We start from the raw sequence: 24,656 nt of genomic DNA, 5'->3' as shown, positions 1-24,656 counted from the left end.
CCCCACCTGGACTTTTTTTCTTACCCATTTTTCAGTCTATTATATGGTAAAACAAATGGTATCCTTCATAACTACAACTCATCCCACAGAAAACACTATCATACATCTATGTTGAAGGAAAAATGAAGAACCTTACAGCTCTTAAAAGCAAGGCTGTGGAGCCAAAGCCTCAATTTCCATAACACCGACTCCCTCATACATGGCTCATGTTTATGTGATAACTTTACTGCAGCACAGATTCATCTCAGCTAAAAGTCTAGACCCTTAGATCAGGAATAGGACAGACATTTATAGGACATTTCATAACTTTCTTATGAAAAAAATATTCCCCACAAACGGCATTGAACTACTGTACCCAATTTATTATATTTTAGGAGTTGGTCCATTTTACACCGACTCCACAACCATTCTTAGAAGGGGACGGAAGAACCCGAACATTAACCCTCGCTGCTTAGGGCAGACTGCTGGTCACCCAAGGCAGCGCTGCCAGACATCCTGGTTCAATGGCCTTGCAGCCACTTTCTTAGGAGAGCCAGCCATTTGTCCACTGTGCATGTGGGGTGTACATACAGTCACCTACTGACGAGGGGGGGGGGGTGCAGAGCCCGCCACCACGGGGGGGGGGGGGGGTGCAGAGCCCGCCACCACGGGGGGGGGGGTGCAGAGCCCGCCACCACGGGGAGGGAGGTGCAGAGCCCGCCACCACGGGGAGGGAGGTGCAGAGCCCGCCACCACGGGGAGGGAGGTGCAGAGCCCGCCACCACGGGGAGGGAGGTGCAGAGCCCGCCACCACGGGGAGGGAGGTGCAGAGCCCGCCACCACGGGGAGGGAGGTGCAGAGCCCGCCACCACGGGGAGGGAGGTGCAGAGCCCGCCACCACGGGGAGGGAGGTGCAGAGCCCGCCACCACGGGGAGGGAGGTGCAGAGCCCGCCACCACGGGGAGGGAGGTGCAGAGCCCGCCACCACGGGGAGGGAGGTGCAGAGCCCGCCACCACGGGGAGGGAGGTGCAGAGCCCGCCACCACGGGGAGGGAGGTGCAGAGCCCGCCACCACGGGGAGGGGGGTGCAGAGCCCGCCACCACGGGGAGGGGGTGCAGAGCCCGCCACCACAGGGGGGGGGGGGGGTGCAGAGCCCGCCACCACGGGGAGGGGGGTGCAGAGCCCACCACCACGGGGAGGGGGGTGCAGAGCCCTCCACCACGGGGAGGGGGGTGCAGAGCCCTGGTGCGCTGCGGGAGACAGACCCCACACCCAGCAATAGGAAGCACTAAACACCTGGGAAGAACTAGCTAAGTCCTGATAACTTAGGCTTGAGTGTAGTCATAGACGGCACACATGGGGGCAGATATTTTCCGGGAGCAGTCCTGTTCCCTGCAGCCGGCACTGAGCAGCAATGTCCTGCCGCCCGCAGTGTATACAGGACCCGGGGACTCCTCGTTACCTGCTGCCGGAGCACACAGCGTCGGGGCCAGCAATAACAGCACAAGCACCTCCGCCCTCATCACTCCACAGCCACACACTTCTCCCGCCATAACCACGGACTCAAAAGAGTCTTCCAACCGAGGCGTGGAACGCAAACACTTCCGCAGCGTGTCACCGGACCATAGCCGTTTCGATGCTGTTTGATGACGTCAACTGTCATGTGATCGGGTTTATACACCACGTGACAACACAGCTCAGCTTGGACGGATGAGGAGGCGGAGGAGAGCACATCCTGTCACGTGAATGGCTCTTGTAGTTGCACAGAGCCCCGGACGGGGGCGCCACAGAGCATTTGGGGCATTTTAGGGTTATTGTGACCAGTAGCTGAAGAGCAGACTACATTTGTCACCTCTGGTCACATCTCTTTTAGGTTTCATGACTGATGTAGAACTGCTCCGGAGGCCACATCACAGATCCATCATCATGTAGAGCTGTGTTGGTAAAATGACGGGCCCCATTATAGTCAGTAGGGTCCATAGGAGCCTCTGGTGTCCGGCATTTAGGGTGACGTTCACACTTCTGTTTGCACATTCCTTTGGTATTTCCTGATTTTAGGATCAGACAAACGGAATAAGGCCACGCCCCACTATCAGTATTTGATCAGTATTTTTTCTCAGGATTGGATGATGAATGTAGAATTGGTGACTTGGTTCTATTATACCTTTTCTCTGATTGTTCCTCTTCTGGTTTTCTCTCCCACTCCTGAGAAAAAATACTGACCGAATACTGACCAAATACTGATAGTGGGGCTGTGGCCTGAATGATAAAAACGGATCTGTTGTATAACTGACGTAAAAGCATACTGGCCCCACCGATTGTCTGGGCGTGCATTTGTGGAATGAATGTCCTGCCTGCTCAGCTTTTACTTCTGTTCCAAAAAACAGACACACCGGATCACAGACAAGCCCCATTATAATGATCTGTGGGGACCCTCCACTGCCGCCTGCATCAATTATCCAACAGATGCATTTTTTACATTAATTACATTTATCTTTCTAAACTGGAACAGAGAAATGAAATATCAAAATGCAAGTGTGAACGTAGTCTTAGGGATCTGGCAATGTGCTTATGGTTTCCTGTTTTTATGATGGAGTTAGAAAAAGGAATAAAGTAGTAGTCATGTAAACAGAGGTTGCTATAGTATTCTTACCCCATCGGTCCCCAGTATATACTATACCATGCACTGACCAACCAATATTTACACCACACCATGGACTGACTAGTAATTACGCTTGACTTTGGACTGAACAAGTCCAGAGTGTTTTATCGTTTTAAAGGGGTATTTTCAAGTTAATACATTGCTTTAATTAGCATAAAATAAGCAAGTTTTCAATTGACTTGCTTTTTCTATCTGCTTTTATTATTTATGGTGCACAGCTGGTTACCATGGAGCCCGGCTACTAGCACCTGCCCAGCCCGGGCCAAGAATGCTCAATAGTTACATTCCAGGAGAGGGGTTAGCTCCTAATATCCCAGTCAGTTCTCTCCAGCCCATTAATTTCTATACAACAGTTATCTGCTCTCCTCCCTCTCAGCTTCTGACAAGCTTAGTCCAGATTCACACATTCAGTAGTTGGTCAGTATTTTACATCAATATCAGAAGCCATGTGTGAATGTGACCTAAAAGTTATAAATCTTGCAAAATCAGCATCCTATAACTTTCAGCTTAACTAATTTGGACTCTGCTCTCGCTGTCCTGATTTGTGTACCCTCTTATCTCTATGTGTAAATACAGGTATAGTGTCCACTCCAGAACAAACCACCGATAGTTGAATGTGTTACAGCAGAGCTTGTGCTGAGCTTAATAGCTATAGTAATACTACAGTTCTACTACTCACCAGAGCAGTCACTCAAAGAGCCACATACGCTACCAGAACGCAGGCATCCGACCTGGCCTGTATTATATTTCGAACTGGCTGGTGGTGGCAGCGAATACCGTATTTTTCGGACTATAAGACTCACTTTTTTCCTCAAAAATTTTGGAGGAACGTGGGGGGTGCGTCTTATAGTCCGAATACTATCTCCCTGTATATACTGTGGCTCTGCTTGGTAGGAGGTCTGGGGGAGCAGCAGCAGGGGATCAGCAGGGCACAGGAGGCAGCAGCCGACTGCTGCAGCCTGCGCTGTGCCCGCTACTAAAGAAAATGAATATTCCCTGCTCCCCACGCCCATGGGCGTGGGAACCAGGGAATATTCATTTTCCTTAATAGCTGGCACACTGTACCACGGTGCGGCTTCTGCTGCTCTCTGCGCTCTCTGTGCCCGCAGTTAAAGCTCATGAATATTCACTACAACCCACTCCCATGGGTTGTAGTGAATATCCTTGGTGTTTAATAGCAGGCACACTGACCACAGAGTGGCAGCAGGAGCCGCACTGCGGTACAGTGTGCGCGCTCTTACTCTGTGTAAGGGCGCATGGCAGGGACGCCATGCGCTCCTTGCCATGCGTGGCTCACACAGTGAGCGTGTCAGCAGCAGAGCGGGACAGCGCTGGAGGAGAGAGGAGGTGAGTATGATTGTTTATTTTTTTTGTGGGCAGCAGGATGGAGGCTCAAGGGGTGCCAAGCGTACCAGGATGGGGGCTCAAGGGGTGCCAAGCATACCAGGATGGGGGCTCAAGGTATGCCATGCATTTCAGGATGGGGGCTCAAGGGGTGCCATGCATACCAGGATGGGGGCTCAAGGGGTGCCATGCATACCAGGATGGGGGCTCAAGGGGTGCCAAGCATACCAGGATGGGAGCTCAAGGGGTGCCATGAATACCAGGGTGGGGGAATCAAGGGGTGCCATGAATACCAGGATGGGGTATCAAGGGGTGCCATGCATACCAGGATGGGGGCTCAAGGGGTGCCAAGCATACCAGGATGGGGGCTTAAGGGGTGCCATACATACCAAGATGGGGGCTCAAGGGGTGACATACATACCAGGATGGGTGATCAAGGGGTGCCATGCATACCAGGATGGGAGCTCAAGGGGTGCCATACATACCAGGATGGGTGATCAAGGGGTGCCATACATACCAGGATGGGGATCAGGGGGGTGCCATACATACCAGGATGGGGGATCAAGGGGTGCCATTCATACCAGGATGGGGGATCAAGGGGTGCCATGCATTCCAGGATGGGGATGAGGGCCACGTATACCAAGATAGGATGGGGGCCACGTATACCAGGAAGGAGGGGCCATACATACCAGAATGGAGGATATTAACAGAATTGAGGGTCATTACCCCAATACCAGTGTCAGCAGCAGACTCCCTCCCCTATTACAGGGCATCATGACCACATTTTTTGCTTAAATATTTTTTTTCCTATTTTCCTCCTCTAAAACCTAGGTGCGTCTTATGGTCCGGTGCGTCTTATAGTCTGAAAGATACGGTAATAATAATTGGGCTGTCGTGAAGCTGGCAGTAACTGTATGGGGCGTATACACATATTCCATGCGTTGGAATCCGGAGGTGTGACACCATATGCTTTCTGCTCGCTTTCTGATAGCTATGTAGTGAGTAGTCGGGATCGTGTGCATGGATCCCTGACGAAATCCTGACAGAGTGACGGCAATGGTGAGATATTGTGTGACTGACGTCCCTGACAAGAGGCAAAATTGTTCTCGTCATGAGCGTCTATGGCTTTTTTAAAGCATTTAATGATTTTATTTGCCTTGACAGCAGCTGCCTGACACTGATCATTAAAGTTTATAATATGATAATTGCAATATATTAAGAGTATAAAAAGTTTGATGGGAGGAGTGCTTCTTTAAAGGGGAGGTCTAAAGGCAAAGTTATTTTGCTCCTAACTCCCTTTCTATTTGATGCTATAATCAAAGCTATTTTCTAATATACTTGCTTCAAAAATTCCCTACCGTTCCTTAACTACACAGTCTAATGTCTATTGTATTTTTTTCTCTACTTCCTGCTTGCTGACGATTCTTTTGAATATCCCAGTGCATGTTGGGATACTCAAAGGAAGCATCATCAGAGCAGGAGGCAGAGGCTGCGGTCACTGTCACAGCCTCTGCCTCCTCCTAAAACGAAGCGTCATCAGTGACACTCGTTTCAGAGGCGGTGCTGCACTGGGACACTCAAACGAATCATCATCAGACAGGAAGTAGAGAAAAAAATACAATAGATGTTAGTGTAGTTAGGCAACGGTAGGGATTTTTTAAAGCAAGTATATTATAAAATAGCTTAGATTATAGCATCAAATAGATAGGGAGTTAGAAGCAAAATGACTTTGCTTTCGGACCTCCCCTTTAATTTCTGTAGAGAGTCTGGTTATCAGTTAAGTGCCTGCTCAAGGCAACCTCCATCCAAAAAACACCAGCACCTACAGTGGCTTGCAAAAGTATTCACCCCCTTGGCTTTTTACCTATTTTATTACATTACAACCTGTGTTTACATATGTTTGTAATCCGATTTGTGTGTGATGCATCAGCACTAATTAGTGTAAGTTAGTGAAGTGAGAAAAATATAGGCATACATTACATTTAGGGGATCAAATAACTAAAAATTGCCATGTGCATATGTATTCACCCCTTTGCTATGAAGCCCCTAAAAATTTCTGGTGCATGCAATTACCTTCTTAAGTCACATGCTTAGTGAAAGTCCGCCTGTATGCAAAGTGTCACATGGTCTGTCAGTATATACACAACTTTTCTGAAAGGCCACAGAGGCTGCAACACCATTAAGCAAGAGGCACCACTAACCAAACAACACCATGAAGACCAAGGAGATCTCCAAACGAGTCAGAGTTGTTGAGAAGTCAGGGTTAGGTTCTAAAAAAAATATCCTAATCTCTGATGGTCCCCCAAAGGATCATCAAATTCATTATCATCAAATGGAAAGAACATGGTACCACAACAAACCTGCCAAGAGAGGGCCGCCCACCAAAACCCTCAGCCTAGGCAAGGAGGGTATTAATCAGAGAGGCAGCACAGAGACCAAAGGTAGCTCTGAGGGAACTGCAGAATTCCCAAGCAGAGACTGGAGTATCTGTCCATACGACCACAATAAGCCGTACACTCCATAGAGGTGGCCTTTATGGAAGAGTGGGCAGAAAAAAGCCTTTATGTAAGGCTCATTTTGAGTTTGCCAAAAGACGTTGGAGACTCCTCAAATGTATGGAGGAAGGTGCTGTGGTCAGATGAGACCAAAATTTAACTTTTTGGCCACCAAGGTAAATGCTATGTCTGGCGCTAAATGCTATGTCTAGCTCATCACCCCAAGGACACCATCCCCACAGTGAAACATAGTCGTTGCAGCTTCAAGTTGTGGGGCAGCAGGGACAGGGAAAATGGTCCCAGTCGAGGGGAAGATGGATGGTGCGAAATACAGGGATATTCTTGAGCAAAACATAACCTGTTTCAGTCTGTCAGAGATTTGAGACTGGGACAGACAACAAGACAATGACCCAAAGCATAATGCTAAAGCATCACTCGAGTGATTTAAGGGGAAATGTGTAAATGTTCTGGAGTGGCCTAGTCAAAGCGCAGACATTAATCCAATTGAGAATCTGTGGTCAGACTTGAAGATTGCTGTTCATCAGAGGAAACCATACACTTGAAGGAGCTAGAGCAGTTTTGTCTTGAAGAATGGACAAAAATCCCAGTGGCAAGATGTGGAAAGCTCATAGAGACTTATCCAAAGCGACTTGCAGCTGTAATTGCCGCAAAAGTAGGCTCTACAAGGTACTAACTTTTGGGAAATGACTAGTAATGCACACTCAAGTTTTCAGTTATTTTGTGCTATTTCTTGTTTGTTTCACAATAAAAAAAAACTAGATGCTCACAGTTGTAGGCATGTTCTTTACATGAACTGATGCAAACCCTCAAAAAAAATAGTGAAATTCCAGGTTGTGAGGTAGCAAAACACGAAAAATGCCAAGGGGGTGAATACTTTCGCTAGCCACTGTAAATATGCTGTGGGATACCCACATAGGCGTATAGGCATTTCCATATTATTCTTTCAAATTATTGTTCCCTGTTTGTTTATTCTATCCAGAAAAGCTGTGTGGCTAATCGAACAGGTCAAACACCCGGACGTGCTAGAGTACAGAGTAAAATCGAAGTCAATGGGAAACTTGAGATTTTTTCCGGAAGACTTTAATAGGAGGGCCGGGGGTGGGGCTGGAAAATTGCTGAAATGGATGGAAACAGGGCTCAAATGGAATGGGAAAAGCATAGGGGAGATGCCTGGATGCATCTCTGACTCACAGGGCGCTGCTGGGAAATAAAAAAAAAATTTCATGGGGTCCCCCCCATTTTTGATAACTAGCCAAAGTAAAGCCGACAGCTGGGGGCTGATATCAGGTTGGGAAGGTCCATGGTTATTGGGTCCTTCCAAGCTGTGAAGAAACGGCACTAGGAGGGCCCCGCAGAATCCCGCTGTCACTTCTTCCGGTGGATCCACACCCCGCCACCCGCCTGACGTCACACTACGCCAGACAGAGCACGTGATACGGCTCTACCCTTTGCACCAACGTGACGTTCCGCACCGCCTCAAGGACGCGTAAGGTCAGATCGGCACAGTTCTACACCGTCACCTCCTGTCCACACGGGTACAGAGAGGCACCAGGGGGTGGGACAAGGTGGTCCACTCAGACGCTGACGTGGCACCACACTCCTGACAGGCTGAGAGGCTCTTTCACTACTCCAGTGAAGCAGAGCCTTGTCGGCCTGGATAGAGCTGCCACCAGTTCCTATTTGATATAACAGACTTATATCAGGCTAGGAACCAGCCCGGTAGCGTGTCGTTGGAACGAACAACAGATGTGAGGTTCGTGGTTCGAGATAAAAGACTAGCCCAAGATTAAATTATATATTTAATTGCCATAAGGGCTCACTAAACAATCTACTATGTACAGGGTTATACATATACAGTGGTCAGAGTTACAAATACAAAAGCATGGTACATCAAGCATAACAGATCTTAAAGTCAGTTACCAGTAGATGGAAAGCATGGCTCGGGGGTTGGGCGACCACATGGGGAAGGTTGTGGGCCCTGCTTACTCACACTGAAGCCCCCCTCCCTCCCTTCTCTCTTACGGCTGGGAGTCGGGTTACGCTGAGCTTGGAGACCTGACAACCAGGGAACATGTGATTATTCTAGAATATCCTTCACACCTCCCCCCTTTAGAGGGCGCTAGGGGGCAGCACCACTCGGTGTTCCCCCACGCGCCTATCCGCAACTTCCCCTTGTCGGGACAAGCCATTGGCATTGCCTTGCTCGCGGCCCTTTCTGTGGCGAATGGCGAAGTGGTACTGCCACGGCCGCTGTGTTCGTGGGTAGCGCCCGCTTCTCCTCTACTTCTGACCAAGCCTCCAGTCTAAATGGACTACTCTGGCGCTCTGACATCCCGGTTGTGGGGGAACTCTGCCATGCGACCTTACCTTGGAGCCCTACCGCTCCTGGGACTGCCCCGCCCTCCATGGCATGCTCCTCCTCCGCTGTTTGCCCCCTATAGGTCACCCTGGTGACACCATCACAGGACGAACTGCTCCAGCTGGCCGACTGGCTGCACTCTAAGGCTTTATCACAGCCAACTTGATAAATCCCCTCCTCCCCTAGGGGAGAGGGACACAGTACATCACCCACCCCTGCATCCCCATTAGTAGGCATGTTAATAACATCCCTTGAGAAAGCAACGCATTGTCCACGCGAAACGCGCGTTGGGTAGGTGTTTTTTGCACTTTTTGTACTCTCCCTTTCCCCATTCGGGGAACTTTCAGCCCTTGGGTTAGTGCCTTTACTACTTTTTTGATGTTTTATTATTCAGCCTTATGTGTGTCCACTTGCATTGCCTTTTGCCCACTATTGCTTCTAGATTTTGTATAGATTATGGGGTATTGTAGCAATATTTTTTGCTCCCCTGTTCATGTCTTGAGTGGTTGGGTGTGCTTAGTGTTTACTACTTGCTGTACATCATATCTTGCATTTTAATGATGCCTACCTGAGGCCTGTTGTTTTTGGGGGGGTTTTCTGCTCCTTTTGCACACATCATGATTCATGTTTCCTCTTATGGATCCTATATGTATCTTTTAATGTATTTATACCAATAATAACATTTATTTTCTATTTGCATTTTGTAAAGCTCCATTCCTGTCTTTTGTTGTCCATGTTAATAACATTGGAATCAATAGAGGTGGACATGATGTTGTTAGGGAAGTCTGGCCTTGGGGGCTCAGTGGCCATTAGGGGCCACTACCCGCCTAAAGTCCCTCCCAAGTAAAACACTCGCAGGAATGTTCGGGGTTACCTCCACCTCCCGCACTCCTCTCCCGGCACCAGAGTCCAAATACACATTGGTGACGGGCAGCACCGGCTCGACGCCTCCAATCCTGCCGGAGACGGCGAGAGTTTTTCCAGGTATCAAATCCTGGGACAACACCAGTTCAGGCCGCACCAGAGTCATCTCAGCGCCGGTGTCTCGAATCCCACGGCCATGGCCTGGCCTATGGTGACAATTTGCAGGTTGTCAAGGGACCTCCCACCACCCCCACCCACACACAAAACTGGCTGGTCTCTGGGACGGGGACAGGCCCTTGCGGCACTGGGAACACATGGCTTTGAAGTGGCCCGGCTGTCGGCAAAGGTGACACAGTCGGGGTTCCCCTACCGGCGTGGAGAGGGAAGCATGGGTAGGTGCCCCCTCGGAGGCAGGGACAGCAGGCACCGCGTTCGACTTACTCCCTCTCCAGCCGGCAAGGTTCCTGGCCTCTGGAGTCATGTTGTTGGAATACTCACCTGCAAGTGTCACTGTTACACAGGCCCCCTGCGGCTTTCGGTCATGGAGGTACTGTTGGAGGTCCTCCGGGCAGTTCCTCAGAAACTGCTCAGTTGCTATGAGCTCCTTCAGCTGCTGGACGGTGGTGAGCTCCAGTCCTGAGGTCCATTGATCCACGGGGCTCAGTAGGGCCCGCATGTGATCGACCCAGCTGTCTGCAGGACCCCGCTGCAGACAACGGAGCTTCTTCCTGTACGTCTCAGGGGTTAGGTTGTACTGCCGGACCAGAGCCTGATTGACATCCTCATAGCTCAGGGTGGTCTCACTGTGCAGGTACCCAAAGAACTCCAGGGCCTTACCCCTAAGGCGAGGGGTTAAGAACCGGACCCACTGGTCCTCAGGCAGATGCTACTGACGGCAAGTTTTTTCAAATGCCAGCAAGAAAGTGTCCAAGTCCCCTCCTTTGTCCAGCAGCCCGTAGCTTCGGGACACGGAGCTCAGGGGACTCGGAACTGCCTGGGACTGGCCGCTGGAGCCGAAGCATATTTTCCTGGTGCTTGCGCTCCCGATGACGTTCTGCTGCAGCTGTTGCCTCGCTACGTTCTGCTGCTTCCTCGAGACATTCCTGGTGCTCGTGCACCTCGTGACGTTCTGCCATGAGAGTCTCTAAGATGGCACTGTCCCCAGCCTGGAGACTCGCAAGGGCAACTTGCATGAGGGGGTCAGAGCCTGCCGGGCTGGGGGGATGTGCAGGTGGTGGGTGGTCCACTGCAGGGCCAACCGCTAGCAACTCTCCCTGGGGTGCCTGACTTGGACTCCCCTTCTCTAAGAGCGACATTGTCTTCCACCTCCTCAACACCATCTGGAGCATTGGACATCTCATTGGTTCTGCTCCTGGTCCCACTGGCCACCCCTGCACGCTACGGTCACTGACACCGAACTGCAACCTGATGCACCCACACACCTTACAGTATTTGCACTCTGACTGTCTAGTGCTGAGCTGATCTAAGGACTCCAGCATCAAAAGCTACTGGCAGTGGTTAGTGTCTGTGAGTATGCGTTAAACACTCACACACTATTATCTCGATCCCACACCGATTGCCACCAATGTGAAGGAACGACACCAGAGGGAATCCCACCGCTACCACCAATGTGAATAAACGGCACCAGGGGGGCCCCACAGAATCCCGCTGTCGCCACTTCTTTCGGTGGATCCACACCCTGCCATCAAATAGATAGGGAGTTAGAAGCAAAATGACTTTGCTTTCGGACCTCCCTTTTAATTTCTGTAGAGAGTCTGGTTATCAGTTAAGTGCCTGCTCAAGGCAACCTCCATCGAAAAAAACACCAGCACCTACAGTGGCTTGCAAAAGTATTCACCCCCTTGGCTTTTTACCTATTTTATTACATTACAACCTGTGTTTACATAAGTTTGTAATCCAATTTGTGTGTGATGCATCAGCACTAAATAGTGTAAGTTAGTGAAGTGAGAAAAATATAGGCATACATTAAATTTAGGGGATCAAATAACTAAAAATTGCCATGTGCATATGTATTCACCCCTTTGCTATGAAGCCCCTAAAAATTTCTGGTGCATGCAATTACCTTCTTAAGTCACATGATTAGTGAAAGTCCGCCTGTATGCAAAGCGTCACATGGTCTGTCAGTATATACACAACTTTTCTGAAAAGCCACAGAGGCTGCAACAACATTAAGCAAGAGGCACCACTAACCAAACAACACCATGAAGACCAAGGAGATCAGGGTTGTTGAGAAGTCAGGGTTAGGTTCTAAAAAAATATCCTAATCTCTGATGGTCCCCCAAAGGATCATCAAATTCATTATCATCAAATGGAAAGAACATGGTACCACAACAAACCTGCCAAGAGAGGGCCGCCCACCAAAACCCTCAGCCTAGGCAAGGAGGGTATTAATCAGAGAGGCAGCACAGAGACCAAAGGTAGCTCTGAGGGAACTGCAAAATCCCCAAGCAGAGACTGGAGTATCTGTCCATACGACCACAATAAGCTATACACTCCATAGAGGTGGCCTTTATGGAAGAGTGGGCAGAAAAAAGCCTTTATGTAAGGCTCATTTTGAGTTTGCCAAAAGACGTTGGAGACTCCTCAAATGTATGGAGGAAGGTGCTGTGGTCAGATGAGACCAAAATTTAACTTTTTGGCCACCAAGTTAAATGCTATGTCTGGCGCTAAATGCTATGTCTAGCTCATCACCCCAAGGACACCATCCCCACAGTGAAACATAGTCGTTGCAGCTTCAAGTTGTGGGGCAGCAGGGACAGGGAAAATGGTCCTAGTCGAGGGGAAGATGGATGGTGCCTAATACAGGGATATTCTTGAGCAAAACATAACCTGTTTCACTCCTGGTGCCACTGGCCGCCTCTGCACGCTACGGTCACTGACACCGAACTGCAACCTGATGCACCCACACACCTTACAGTATTTGCACTCTGACTGTCTAGTGCTGAGCTGATCTAAAGACCCCAGCATCAAAAGCTACTGGTAGTGGTTAGTGTTTGTGAGTATGCGTTAAACACTCACACACACTATTATCTCGATCGCACACCGATTGCCACCAATGTGAAGGAACGGCACCAGAGGGAATCCCACCGCTACCACCAATGTGAAGAAACGGCACCAGGGGGGCCCCACAGAATTCCGCTGTCGCCACTTCTTCCGGTGGATCCACACCCTGCCACTCGCCTGATGTCACACTACACCAGACGGAGCACGTGATGTGGATCTACCCTTTGCATCAACTGACGTTACGCACCCCCTTAAGTCCGCGTAAGGTCAGATCGGTACAGTTCTACACCGTCACCTCCTGTCCACACGGGTACAGAGAGGCACCAGGGGGTGAGACAAGGTGGTCCACTCAGACGCTGACATGGCCCCACATTCTCCCACACTCCTGACAAGCTGAGAGGCTCTTTCACTACTCCAGTGAAGCAGAGCCTTGTCGGCCTGGATAGAGATGCCACAAGTTCCTATTTGATATAACAGACTTATATCGGGCTAGAAACCAGCCCGATAGCGCCATAAGGGCTCCCTGAACAATCTACTATAAACATCAGGGTTATACATATACAGTGGTGAGAGTTACAAATACAAGAGCATGGTACATCAAGCATAACAGATCTTAAAGTCAGTTACCAGTAGATGGAAAGCATGGCTCAGGGGTTGGGTGACCACATGGGGAAGGTTGTGGGCCGTGCTTGGTTGCTGGACTTCTCCCACACGTCTTGATGCTTCCCCAAGAAAAGACAATAGGTTTTAGCTTCACAGACCTTCAAACTCTCTGGGAACTCCCGCTACCTGCCCCCTGCTCAGCCCAAGTCACCCCCTGTTCCTTCCTTTCTAAGAGACTCCCAGAACTAATGTGGCCCATACCTCCTTACTGGATGGTCCCAGGGAACCGGTTCTGATGTCAATGGACCTGGCCGGGCCCCTGCTACGTGTGTGTACCAAACACAGCAGCTGTAGGAGGTTCCAAAAGGCTGGGACGTGTATCTCCTCGTCCCTACACGCTAGAGTGGACTAGGATGCAGTCTGGTGTTTGCTATCTTCCCCTGAGCTAGAAAATCCATTTTGTGAAGAGCTGGGACATATAGTTCTTCCACAGCTCGGTATTGAAGTATAGTACCTTACACAACATAGCACATGTTTAGAACAAAGAGAGGATCTCAGCAGGGGGCTTGCCTGTCAGTTCAGCTCACACTGCAGAGAGACACTCACCCTGAAGTCCCCCTCTCTTCTCTCTTTCAGCTGGGAGTCGGGTTACGCTGTGCTTGGAGACCTTACAACCAGGAAACGTGATTATTCTACAATATCCTTCACACAAGCCTAAAAATATAAGCCTGCAGCTGTCCCAGAAATTGTGCATCACATTATACAAAAGGCAATGCATTGTGTATAGTGTGTTTTATATTTACCTGTAGACTTCAAAGTAACATCCGGCCACAACAATTGTGGTCAGGATTAAACACACACAAACTCTCAAAAATAAAAATGCCATGAAAAATGTGATGTGAAAGTCTTATTATATAATCTGTCACCTACAAATCTAAAGACAGACCTGAACAGGAGTCAGCATCGGCAGTATCTTGTCACAAATCATTGCTGATCATCACTCCAATTGATACTGCTCTTTGTGATTTAAAAGGTTTGTTCCGAGTGGTGAACAACCATTTTAAAAGCTTTTGCGTGTCTTCGTATGCTGTCGGCCGAACGATGCTTTAGCCGATCTTATGGCCTGCTGACCTCTTTCCTGACTCTCCCATACACAGGAGCGCTTGCTTAGCCGAGTCCTCCCATGTTCCTCATGAGATGTCTCTAGGAGAACAATGTAAAATAACACATGACTTCTCCCCCGGCAATCAGTTGGCCTGCACCTCATACGCTTTTAGAGTGTGACCCAAGCCTGTCAATATAATCAGGTTTTCGGTTGATATTAGCTTAAGGTGTATCAGGGACTTTACATCACCAAGCGAAGTGCGAAGCATCAGATAGAGTGGTGTAATGCACGCCGGCACTAGACTCTGGAGCAGTTTAAATGTTCTGTGGACTGACAAATCATGCTTCTCTAACTAGCAGTCTGAGAGACGAGTCTGGATATGGCCAGGAGGGTGTTACCTAGCTGATTGCATTGTGAAAGCAGTAGTTTGGCAGAAGAGGGATAATGCTATGGGGTTGCTTATCAGGAGATGATGTAGTCCCCTTAGTTCCAGTGAAGGGAAATCATAATGACTTAGCATACCAAGACATTATGGTTAGTGATGAGCGAGCACTAAAATGCTCGGGTACTCGTTGCTCGGGTCGAGCAAATTGGAATACTCGGGTGCTCAACCCGAGCAACGAGCCCAATGTAAGTCTGTGGGAAACTTGAGCATGTTTCAGGCGGCTCCCCCCGGCGGTCTGCAGAGGGCCTAAAAATTGCCCAAATCGATGGGAACAGTGCTCAAATGACATGGGAACAGCATGGGGAAGACCCCTGGAAGCATCTCTGACTCCCAGATCACTGCTGTCAACACCGTTGTATTACGCCACTTTTATGGACTCACAATAAAACATACAAAAACTAAACCAAAATGGATTTTCCTAGGAAATATGTTAAGGAACATCCTTTCCAGGGTAATGACTTGTATATAAGGCAAAATAAATAACCAAAAACAAAAATACTCCTCCACACCTTGGGCTATGTTCACACATAGCGTTTTTGATGCGTTTTTGCACTTTTGAATTGCTTTCAACCAAGACAAATGCATTCACCAGGAAATGTCATTTTAACATTTTACAACCTTATCTTTCCATGTGTTGACACATCATCAGACACATGCATACAGTGCTGAAAATACATGGGAACAGCATGGGGAAGACCTCTGGAAGCATCTCTGACTCCCAGGTCACTGCCTAAAAGTGTGCCCATCATAAGTGATCCTAGGCACATGCGAAGATTTCTCCCACCATGCACCTGTCGTTGCAGACTTACAGCCATCACCGTCCACGTCCTTGTCCCAGTGCAGCGTTCAGTTGTCCCTACCCCATTCCTTGGAATGCAAGTGCAAGTATGCAGCCAGCCACCCACCCACGCACATGCTGAAATACTATACTGCCAAATTTTTGACAGCTGCTTGCACTTGAAATGTAGCCTTTTAGGCTCATGGAGGCGGAAGCTTTTCATAACCTCATGCTGGCAGTGGCCGGGTGTCCATACTCGGTTCCCAGCCGCCACTGTTTCTTCCGGTGTCGTTTCCGCCTTCCATAAGCACGGGTCCCACAACATTACCCATGCCCTCCCCAGTGCACTTACTGGGAAGGACCGCCTAACCACAAACACATGGACAGGTGAATGTGGCCAGGGACGGTACGGAGCCAGTCCACAGCTTTTTTTGCTGAGTTGTATTTCAGCACAGCCATATTCTTTAGCTTGGTGAAAGGACTTGGGAAACCATATCTACTTTCTTTGCGCATTTAATTTCATGACTACAGAGTTGAGCAATGGCCTGATCTGCAATCCGGTTTGAGAAATAACATGCATAAGCACGTCCGATCCACATTAAAAAAAACAGCCATAGAGTGTCCGGGAACCTTCCCCCACACTTTTCTTAGCCAGGGCTGCTTCTCGGCAGGGTTGGACGGACCCACCAGAAAACCGGAGACTCCTCCAGTGGGCCCTGGCTTCTCCTTCAGGAGAGTTCATAGTGCCGAGGTGAAGCCATGATGATGATAGAGGCCACCATCTGCTTAGTTTTCTGTTACTTGGAATGCAAGGGCAAGTATGCAGCCAGCCACCCACCCACCCACAGGCTGCAATACTAAACTGCCAGATTTCTGGGCAGCTGCTTGCACTTGAAATGGGGCCTTTTAGGCTCGTGGAGGCGGAAACTTTTCACAGCCTCATGCCGGCGGCGGCCGGGTGTCAATACTCGGTCCCCAGCTGCCACTGTTTCTCCCGATGTCATCTCCGCCTTCCACAAGCACGGGTCCCACATTACCCGTGCCCTCCCCAGTGCACTTACTGGGAAGGACCGCCTAACCACAAACACGTGGACAGGTGAATGTGGCCAGGGACGGTACGGAGCCAGTCCACAGCTTTTTTTGCTGAGTTGTATTTCAGCACAGCCATATTCTTTAGCATGGTGAAAGGACTTGGGAAACCATATCTATTCCAGCTGTCATTTCTCCCAGTAAGTCCTCTAAAGCTGCTTTCACTTGAAATGTGGCCTTTTAGGCTCATGGAGGCGGAAGCTTTTCACAACCTCATGCCTCGTGTCCATACTCGGTCTCCAGCCGCCACTATTTCTCCCGGTGTTGTCTCTGCCTTCTAGAATCGCGGGTCCCTGAACATTACTGCTGGTACTTTTCTGTGGGAATCTGTTTGCCTCCTACCAGCCTGGAATATCTCCAGTAAACTATGGTATGACGCCATGGTATTATCACTGCCCACAGTACCAGTAGCGAAGCCTTCCCCAATTTCCTTCTCAGGAATTTTATTTGGTAGACTGAGTGGCTGCCCAAATGCATTAGTTTCTTACAAAGGAGCTGAAGATAGAGTGGCAGTAGGTGCAAGTTTCTCCAGCCTGTTAGATATCAGAGGGTGAACGGCAGCACATTGGATCAGTGGTTAGCACTGAAGCCTTGCAGCGCTGGGATCCTTGGTTCAAATCCCAGCAAGGACAACATCTGCAAGGATTTTGTATGTTCTCCCCATGTTTGCGTGGGTTTCCACCTCAGTAAAAAGCAGCCAGGACCTTTCCACACACTTTTCTTAGCCAGGACTGCTTCTCGGCAGGGTTGGACAGTCCCATCAGAGAATCCTCTGGTGTGCCCTGGCTTCTACATCAGGAGAGTTCATGATAACGCTAACTTTGCAGCTGCTATGGGACTCTTGAGCGGGGGAGAAAGGTGAGCCCTCAGAATCAAATCCTCTGGTGGGCCCAATGTTTTTCAATCTGAAACAGCTTCTCAGCACAGCCTGTTGCCGCTTGGCCAAGGCAGTGCTGCAGTGCTTTCAGCTTGTGACTGATGTGGTCATTTCGAAGATGGAGGAGGAGGTGCAGGAGCTGAACAATGTGATTACATTGAGGTTACATTGGCGACTCTGTTTTTATACTAAAGAAAGATCTTACTGTTTTGTTTTCTTTTACGTTATTTTTTAAGGCAAATGCATTCACCGGGAAATGTCATTTTAACATTTTACAACCTTATCTGGCAATGTGGTGTGTGATACATCATCAGACACATCCTGTTTCATTGATGATGGAGGGACTCTGAAAGACACATAGAGCAGGGCCACAGTAACGAGTACAACATGTTCCTATTAGAAAGGAGAGAGTCTGCTATAGAGTTATAGGTTATGCAGTGAGTCTAACGGCTGACCAAATTTAGGAAAAACCCCACTAACAATTTAAAGAGACATAGAGCAGGGCCACAGTAACGACAAATTCCCATTAGAAAGGAGAGAGTCTCCCATAGTGTTGGCCTATGCAGTGAATGCAAGGGCTGGCCAAAATTTGGAGGCACTTCAATGCCCCTTGGAAGAGACGTGGAGGAGGGCCTCATAAAAAAATGTTCCCATTAGAAAGGAGTGGGCCTCGTATACTTGTAATGCCCATGCACTAAGTATATGGGCTGACAAACATATACCCCTGGGGGGTATACATGAACATACTGTTTAAATTTTTTTTTTAACGGGCGTCATAAACACCCTTCAAAAAAATTATGTGGGTGTTGCATCATGGACCACGGTCACCCTGTTGATATGGTGGTGGAGGATGAGGAGAAGGAGGAGGACAAGAGCAAATAGCCAAAATCAGGAAGCGTATACCCATGTGTTGGTGTGAAAAGGTGCATGGGAATACACCTCCCAAGAAAAGACACTGGATTTGAGTTTATGTTACGCTGCTATCATTCGGTGGTGTTGAGAAGTCTGGCCCAATCCAGCCCTTGTTCATTTATATAAAAGTCAGCCTGTCAGCATTTTCAGTTGACAGGCGGATGCACTTATCAGTTATAATTCCACCAGCGGCACTAAAAACCTGCTCTGATAAAACGCTGGCGGCAGGGCAGGCCAGGACCTCCAAGGCATAGAGAGCCAGTTCATTCCACGTATCTAGCTTGGATACCCAATAATTATAAGGCACAGCGGAATCACGGAGGACGTTGGTATGGTCGGCAAGGTACTCCCTCAGCATCTTCCCAAACTTTGCACTCCTTGTGAGAGTACCCGGCGCCTCAGGGCCTGTGCGATGGGAGGGTCTGAGAAAACTGTCCCAGAACTTTGACAGTGTTCCCCTGCCTCTGCTGGATTGAAGTTGTGTCTCTCTCGTCTGTACTCATTGGTTGTCAAACAAAGTGTGCCCTCTGCCGCCAGCGTTTTCAGATGGGAATTTTTTTAATAGTTCCGCAACAAGGGCTTCTGGTACAGCCCCATTTTTGTAGACCTGTCCACCTCAGGAATAAGAGATATAAAGTTCTCCTTGTAGCGTGGGTCTAGAAGTGTCACCAACCAGTAATGACTGTCACCCAAAATTTTGAGAACGCAAGGGTCATGGGAAAGGCAGCGTAACATAAACTCAGCAATGCGTGCCAGACTACTAACTGGCAAGACTTCCGTGTCCTCACCAAGAGGAAGACTGACCATGCTCACCTCCTCCTCCTCCTTCTCCTCTCTGTCCTCTGGCCATCCACGCTGTACAGCGGTATGACAGCTGTGCAGGTAGTACCATCTATAGTGCATGAAACTAGCTCCTGTCCTTCCTCCTCCTCTTCCTCATTATCACCCAATCCACGTTGGGATGAGATGAGGCTTGGCTGTGTGTAATCACCCTGTATGGTTCCTTGCTCCATAACATTGTGCTCCGCCTGCAATGCATCCTCTTTGATTCTGAGCAGAGAGTGTTTCAGAAGACAGAGAAGTGGGATGGTGACGCTAATTAAGGCGTCATCGCCGCTCACCATCTTGGTGGAGTCCTCAAAGTTTTGGAGGATGGTACATATGTCTGACATCCATGTCCACTCCTGAGGTCTTATGTGTGGAGTCTGAACTGAATACCGACGGTCTTGTTGATGCTGGTACTCAACAACTGCCCTCTTCTGCTCACAAATCCTTCCCAGCATCTGCAGTGTAGAGTTCCAACGCGTGGGGACATCACACACCAGTCTGTGAGCCGGAAGCTGCAAACGCTGCTGAAACACTGCAAGGGCGGAGGAAGCTGTAGCTGACTTTCTAAAATGGGCACACAGGCGGCGTACTTCAACAAGCAGATCCGGCAGCTCTGGGTAGGATTTGAGAAATCGCTGAACCACAAGGTCAAGCACATGGGCCAGGCATGGTATGTGTGTGAGCTCGCCTCAGAGCCGCCACCAGGTTCCGGCCATTGTCACACACGACCATGCCTGGCTGTAGGTTCAGCGGTGTGAGCCACAGATCTGCCTGCTCTTTCAGAGCTGTCCACAACTCTTCAGCATTGTGCGGTTTGTCACCTAAGCATATTAGCTTCAGCACAGCCTGTTGCCGCTTGGCCGAGGCAGTGCTGCAGTGTTTCCTGCTTGTGACTAATGTGGTCATTTCAGAGATGGTGGCTGAAGAGGAGGAGGAGGATGAGGTGCAGCAGCTGTAGACTGTGGGGGCAACCCTGATTGACCTAGGGCCCGCAATCCTTGGCGTTGGGAGGATGTGTTCCGTCCCAAGGTCCGACTGGATCCCGGCTTCCACTATGTTAACCCAGTGTGCCGTCAGCGAGATGTACCGTCCCTGCCCACAAGCACTTGTCCACATGTCCGTGGTTAGGTGGACTTTCCCTGTAACTGCGTTGTTGAGGGCACGGCTAATGCTTGTGTAATGCGGGGATGGCACACTGGGAGAAATAGTGGCGGCTGGGGACCGAGTACCCAGGGATGGCCGCCGCCATCAGGTTGTGGAATGCTTCCGTCACCACGAGCCTAAAAGGCAACATTTCGAGCGCAGTCGTGAAATGTGAGAATTTAGTAGTGTGGCCTGTTGGGCGTTGGCTGCATATTTGCGCTTGCGGTCCAAGGACTGTGGTATGGACAACTGAACGCTGCGCTGGGACAAGGACTTGGACGTGCTTCCTGATACTGCTACTTGAGAGTGCGCAACGACAGGTGCAGGGCAGGAGGCATCTTCGCATGCACAATTTACAGGGGATTGGCTTGCATGCACAACAGAGGAAGAAGAAATGGTGCCACCTGCAGACACTGTTCCTGGACCCTTGGGTTCGGCCCACAAAGTCGGGTGCTTTGCTGCCATGTGCCTGATCATGCTGGTGGTGGTCAGGCTCGTCGTTTTGCCACCCCTGCTGATGCTGGCCTGGCAGGTGGTGCAAATGGCCTTTTTGGGGTTATCGGCAGAGTCTTTAAAAAACAACCAGACTCGGGAAGATCTAACAGTTGTACTGGCATCTTCCTTCGTGTTGGTGTTACGGGGAACGGTTGCCTGCCTTCTGTCTGTGGATTCCGCACTGCTTCTTCCTGCCTGTTGGGGTGCTCTGCCTCCCTCCCTCTGTGTGCTGCTGTCCTCACTCTGCATGTCCTCCTGCCAGGTTGGGCCAGTTACTATATCATCCACAACCTCGTCTTCCACTTCCGCACCCTGGTCCTCCTCCTGACTTTCTGGCAATTGTGTCTCATCATCGTCCACCTCTTGTGACACATTCCCACAGTCACCTTCGTGTGACCGTGGCTGCTCAAATATTTGGGCATCGCTACACGCGATCTCCTCTTGCCCCTCTTCAAGTGGACCGGGCGAGAGGCCCGAATCTATAAATGGAAAAGTGAACAGCTCTTCAGAGTGTCCAAGTGTGGGATCAGTTGTCTCTGGGCACTCGGCATGTTGGGAGGAAGAAGGATCAGGGTGAGGAATATGCGGTCCAGACTCACGGCTACTGAGACTTGACTGTGTGGAAGACAGGGTGGTGGTGGTGGTGGCTAAGTGACTGGAGGCATTATCCGCTATCCAACCAACAACCTTTTGACACTGCTCTGGGTTCAATAGTGGTGTGCTGCAGTCCCCTAGGAATTGGGACAGGAAGGTCAGGCGAGAAGATGTGGGTGTTTGTTGTGGCACAATTTCAGCTTGCCCACGGCCTTGTCCTCGGCCTCTGCATGCACCATTACCATCACGTTCAGTTCCCGTCCTTTGCCACATGCCTTGCCCATTTTAAATGGAGGACAGTATCTTCCACGCTCACTACAAATGACTGAGTTTGGAGCGAACTTATATGTGATCCGTGTGACGGAGAAAACAGGGTTTTAAATACCTGGCCTGTAGGTAAGTCGTTTGAACAGCAAACTGGTGTGAATTGCTTCACTGACACACTAAAGGAAATTTTTAATGGAGGCCAGAAATGGCAGTATTTTCTGACAACGTATATGTGATCCGTGTGATGGAGAAAACAGGGTTTTAAATACCTGGCCTGTAGGTAAGTCATTTGAACAGCAAACTGGTGTGAATTGCTTCACTGACACACTAAAGGAAATTTTTAATGGAGGCCAGAAATGGCAGTATTTTCTGACAACGTATATGTGATCCGTTTGACGGAGAAAACACAGTTTTAAATAGCTGGATTTCTAGCGCTGCAATATGGAAAGGACCTGGCTGTATTCTGCAGTGCCAAAAAGCAAATGGCACAGAAAAACGGTGTTCTCTGGATTGCTTTTTAAGCAAATAATGATGATTAAGATAAAATAAAAAGTATTCCTGGCCCCTGAGACCTGGTCCTTTATATAGAAATATCTAACAGCAGCAGAAGGCAGAATTGGAATGGAGCCTTGTAGCGTCGGCGTCCCTGCCTCCTGCTAGGCAGGGACGCTGTTCCCCTCACCTCTCCGCTCCGTGCCCGGCGTCTTCCTCCCGCTCTGCTGGCAGCGCGCGCTCCTCCCCGGTCACTGTGCTTAGGGCGCGCACGCGCGCGCTCCCCTCTCTTAAAGGGGCCGCGCGCGCCGTCCTAAGGAGTCCCCGGCCAATGGCCGGAGGACCTCACCATATATAAGGCACCTCCTCCAAAATGGAGGTGCCCGAGCAATGTTGTTGCATAGCCTATCACTCTGCTTCAGCCCTCAGGTCCCGTTACCAGATACCTGCCAGTTACCTGCCAGATTCCTGCTTGATACCTGCCTGATACTTGTCTATCTACTTGCATTTCTGCGGTCCGACAGTCTGCCTACCAGCCCTGCCAGTCTGTCTATGGATCTGATTGCCCGCTCACCTGGGAGCGCTCATCTGCTACCTGCCTGCTAGCCTACCTGGAGGCTCTGCCGTCACGTGCTGTGACCACCTGCCTGTCCAGAGACTCTTACCCGCTCACCTGGGAGCGTCCGCCTGCTACGTGCCTGCTAGCCTACCTGGAGGCTCTGCCATCACGTGCTGTGACCACCTGCCTGTCCAGAGACTCTTACCCGCTCACCTGGGAGCGTCCGCCTGCTACCTGCCTGCTAGCCTACCTGGAGGCTCTGCCGTCACCTGCTATGACCCCCTGCCTGTCCAGAGACTCTTGCCCGCTCACCTGGGAGCGTCCACCTGCTACCTGCCTGCTAGTCTACCTGGAGGCTTAGCCATCACTTGCTGTGACCACTTGCCTATCCAGAGACTCTTGCCCGCTCACCTAGGAGCGTCCACCTGCTACCCGCCTGCTAGCCTATCTGGAGGCTTAGCCGTCACTTGCCGTGACCACCCGCCTCTCAAGAGACTGTCCCCGTCACTTGCCGTGACCTCCTGCCCTTCTACCCAGAGACTGTCCCCGTCACTTGCCGTGACCTCCTGCCCTTCTACCCAGAGACTGTCCCCGTCACTTGCCGTGACTACCTGCCCGCCTACCCTGGGAGCCACCCGCTTCCTTACAAGGACTGCCCCTTTGTATCGTTGCTCAGAGGTTCCACCTCCCAGACCCATTACAAGCCTCTTGTGCTATATGCACTGCAGTCTGCTATATACCCTGCCTGCCTGCCTGCCTATATACACTGCCTGCCTGATATCTCTGCAGATGGATTAGTTAGTCCTCAAAAGGACAGTTTGTTAAGATGGATATGTGTAATGTACGGTTTTTCTCCCTATACTCCCTAATACACAAGCAAATCTCTCCCCGACGCAGTAGCACCTCTCCCTACTCTGCCTGATTCCGGAGTGACTGTGACGAGCATGGCGGCGCCAGGTCTGATATAGACCTGCATGACGCTGTGCGGCCAGCCAATCACTGTAATGCCACAACCACCATGGCTGCGGCATTACAATGAGTGGCAGGCAATCCCTGCATGTCTAAAGAGCGCCAAACATGCAGGGAGGGGACCCAAGCTCCCACCGAGCAACCCCGGAAATACTCGGCGAGCGCCGAGCATCTCAAGCAGTGAGATGCTCGGGCGAGCACCGAGCAGTAGCGAGCATGCTCGCTCATCACTAATTATGGTCAATTGTACCCTTCCAACCTTGTGGGAGCAGTTTGGTGAAAGCCCTTTTCTATTACAGCATGATTTTGTCCCAGTGGACAAAGAAAGGTTCATAAAGGAATGATTTGGTGTGGAAGAACTTGAGTGGCCTGTACGGAGCGCTGAGCAGACATACCATTGGTGCAACCTTTGCAGCTGCACAGAGGCCCAAGAGGTAAGGGGGGCACTACCACCTCCAAAATGAGCTATTGCACTGCAAAGGGCCCATACATTGTTCTTGACCAGGGACCCTCATCTGTGTGTGTGTGACGCTGTCCCTGTCCCTAACTCAATCGAACACCTTTGGAATGAACTAGAACTGAGATTATGTCCTTTCGTCCAACATCAGTGTCTGACTTCACAAATGCTCTTCTGGGTGAATGAGCAAAAGTTCCCACAGACACAATCTAAAGTCTTGTAAGAAGCCTTCCCAGATGAATGTAATCTGTTATATCTGCAAAAAAGGGGTTCAACTTCATATCTGTGCCCATG

General features: G+C 49.9%; 1 protein-coding gene across 1 annotated transcript in view; it reads right to left on the bottom strand.

Annotated features, from left to right (window-relative positions):
- NEMP1 (nuclear envelope integral membrane protein 1) overlaps positions 1 to 1,649 on the bottom strand; it is a 34,459-nt gene extending 32,810 nt beyond the window's left edge. Inside the window, 1 exon segment of the mRNA XM_073663350.1 lies at positions 1,443 to 1,649. Coding sequence (XP_073519451.1) covers positions 1,443 to 1,533 — 91 coding nt within the window. The 5' untranslated portion in view covers positions 1,534 to 1,649.
- Positions 1,650 to 24,656: the final 23,007 nt, after the last annotated feature.

Source organism: Phyllobates terribilis, unplaced genomic scaffold, assembly GCF_046119375.1.
Source record: "Phyllobates terribilis strain yellow unplaced genomic scaffold, ASM4611937v1 Scaffold_2__4_contigs__length_985480577, whole genome shotgun sequence".
Lineage (NCBI taxonomy): Eukaryota > Metazoa > Chordata > Amphibia > Anura > Dendrobatidae > Phyllobates > Phyllobates terribilis.
The sequence above is the reverse complement of the archived record's forward strand: the minus strand, read 5'-3'. Positions and strand labels throughout refer to the sequence as shown.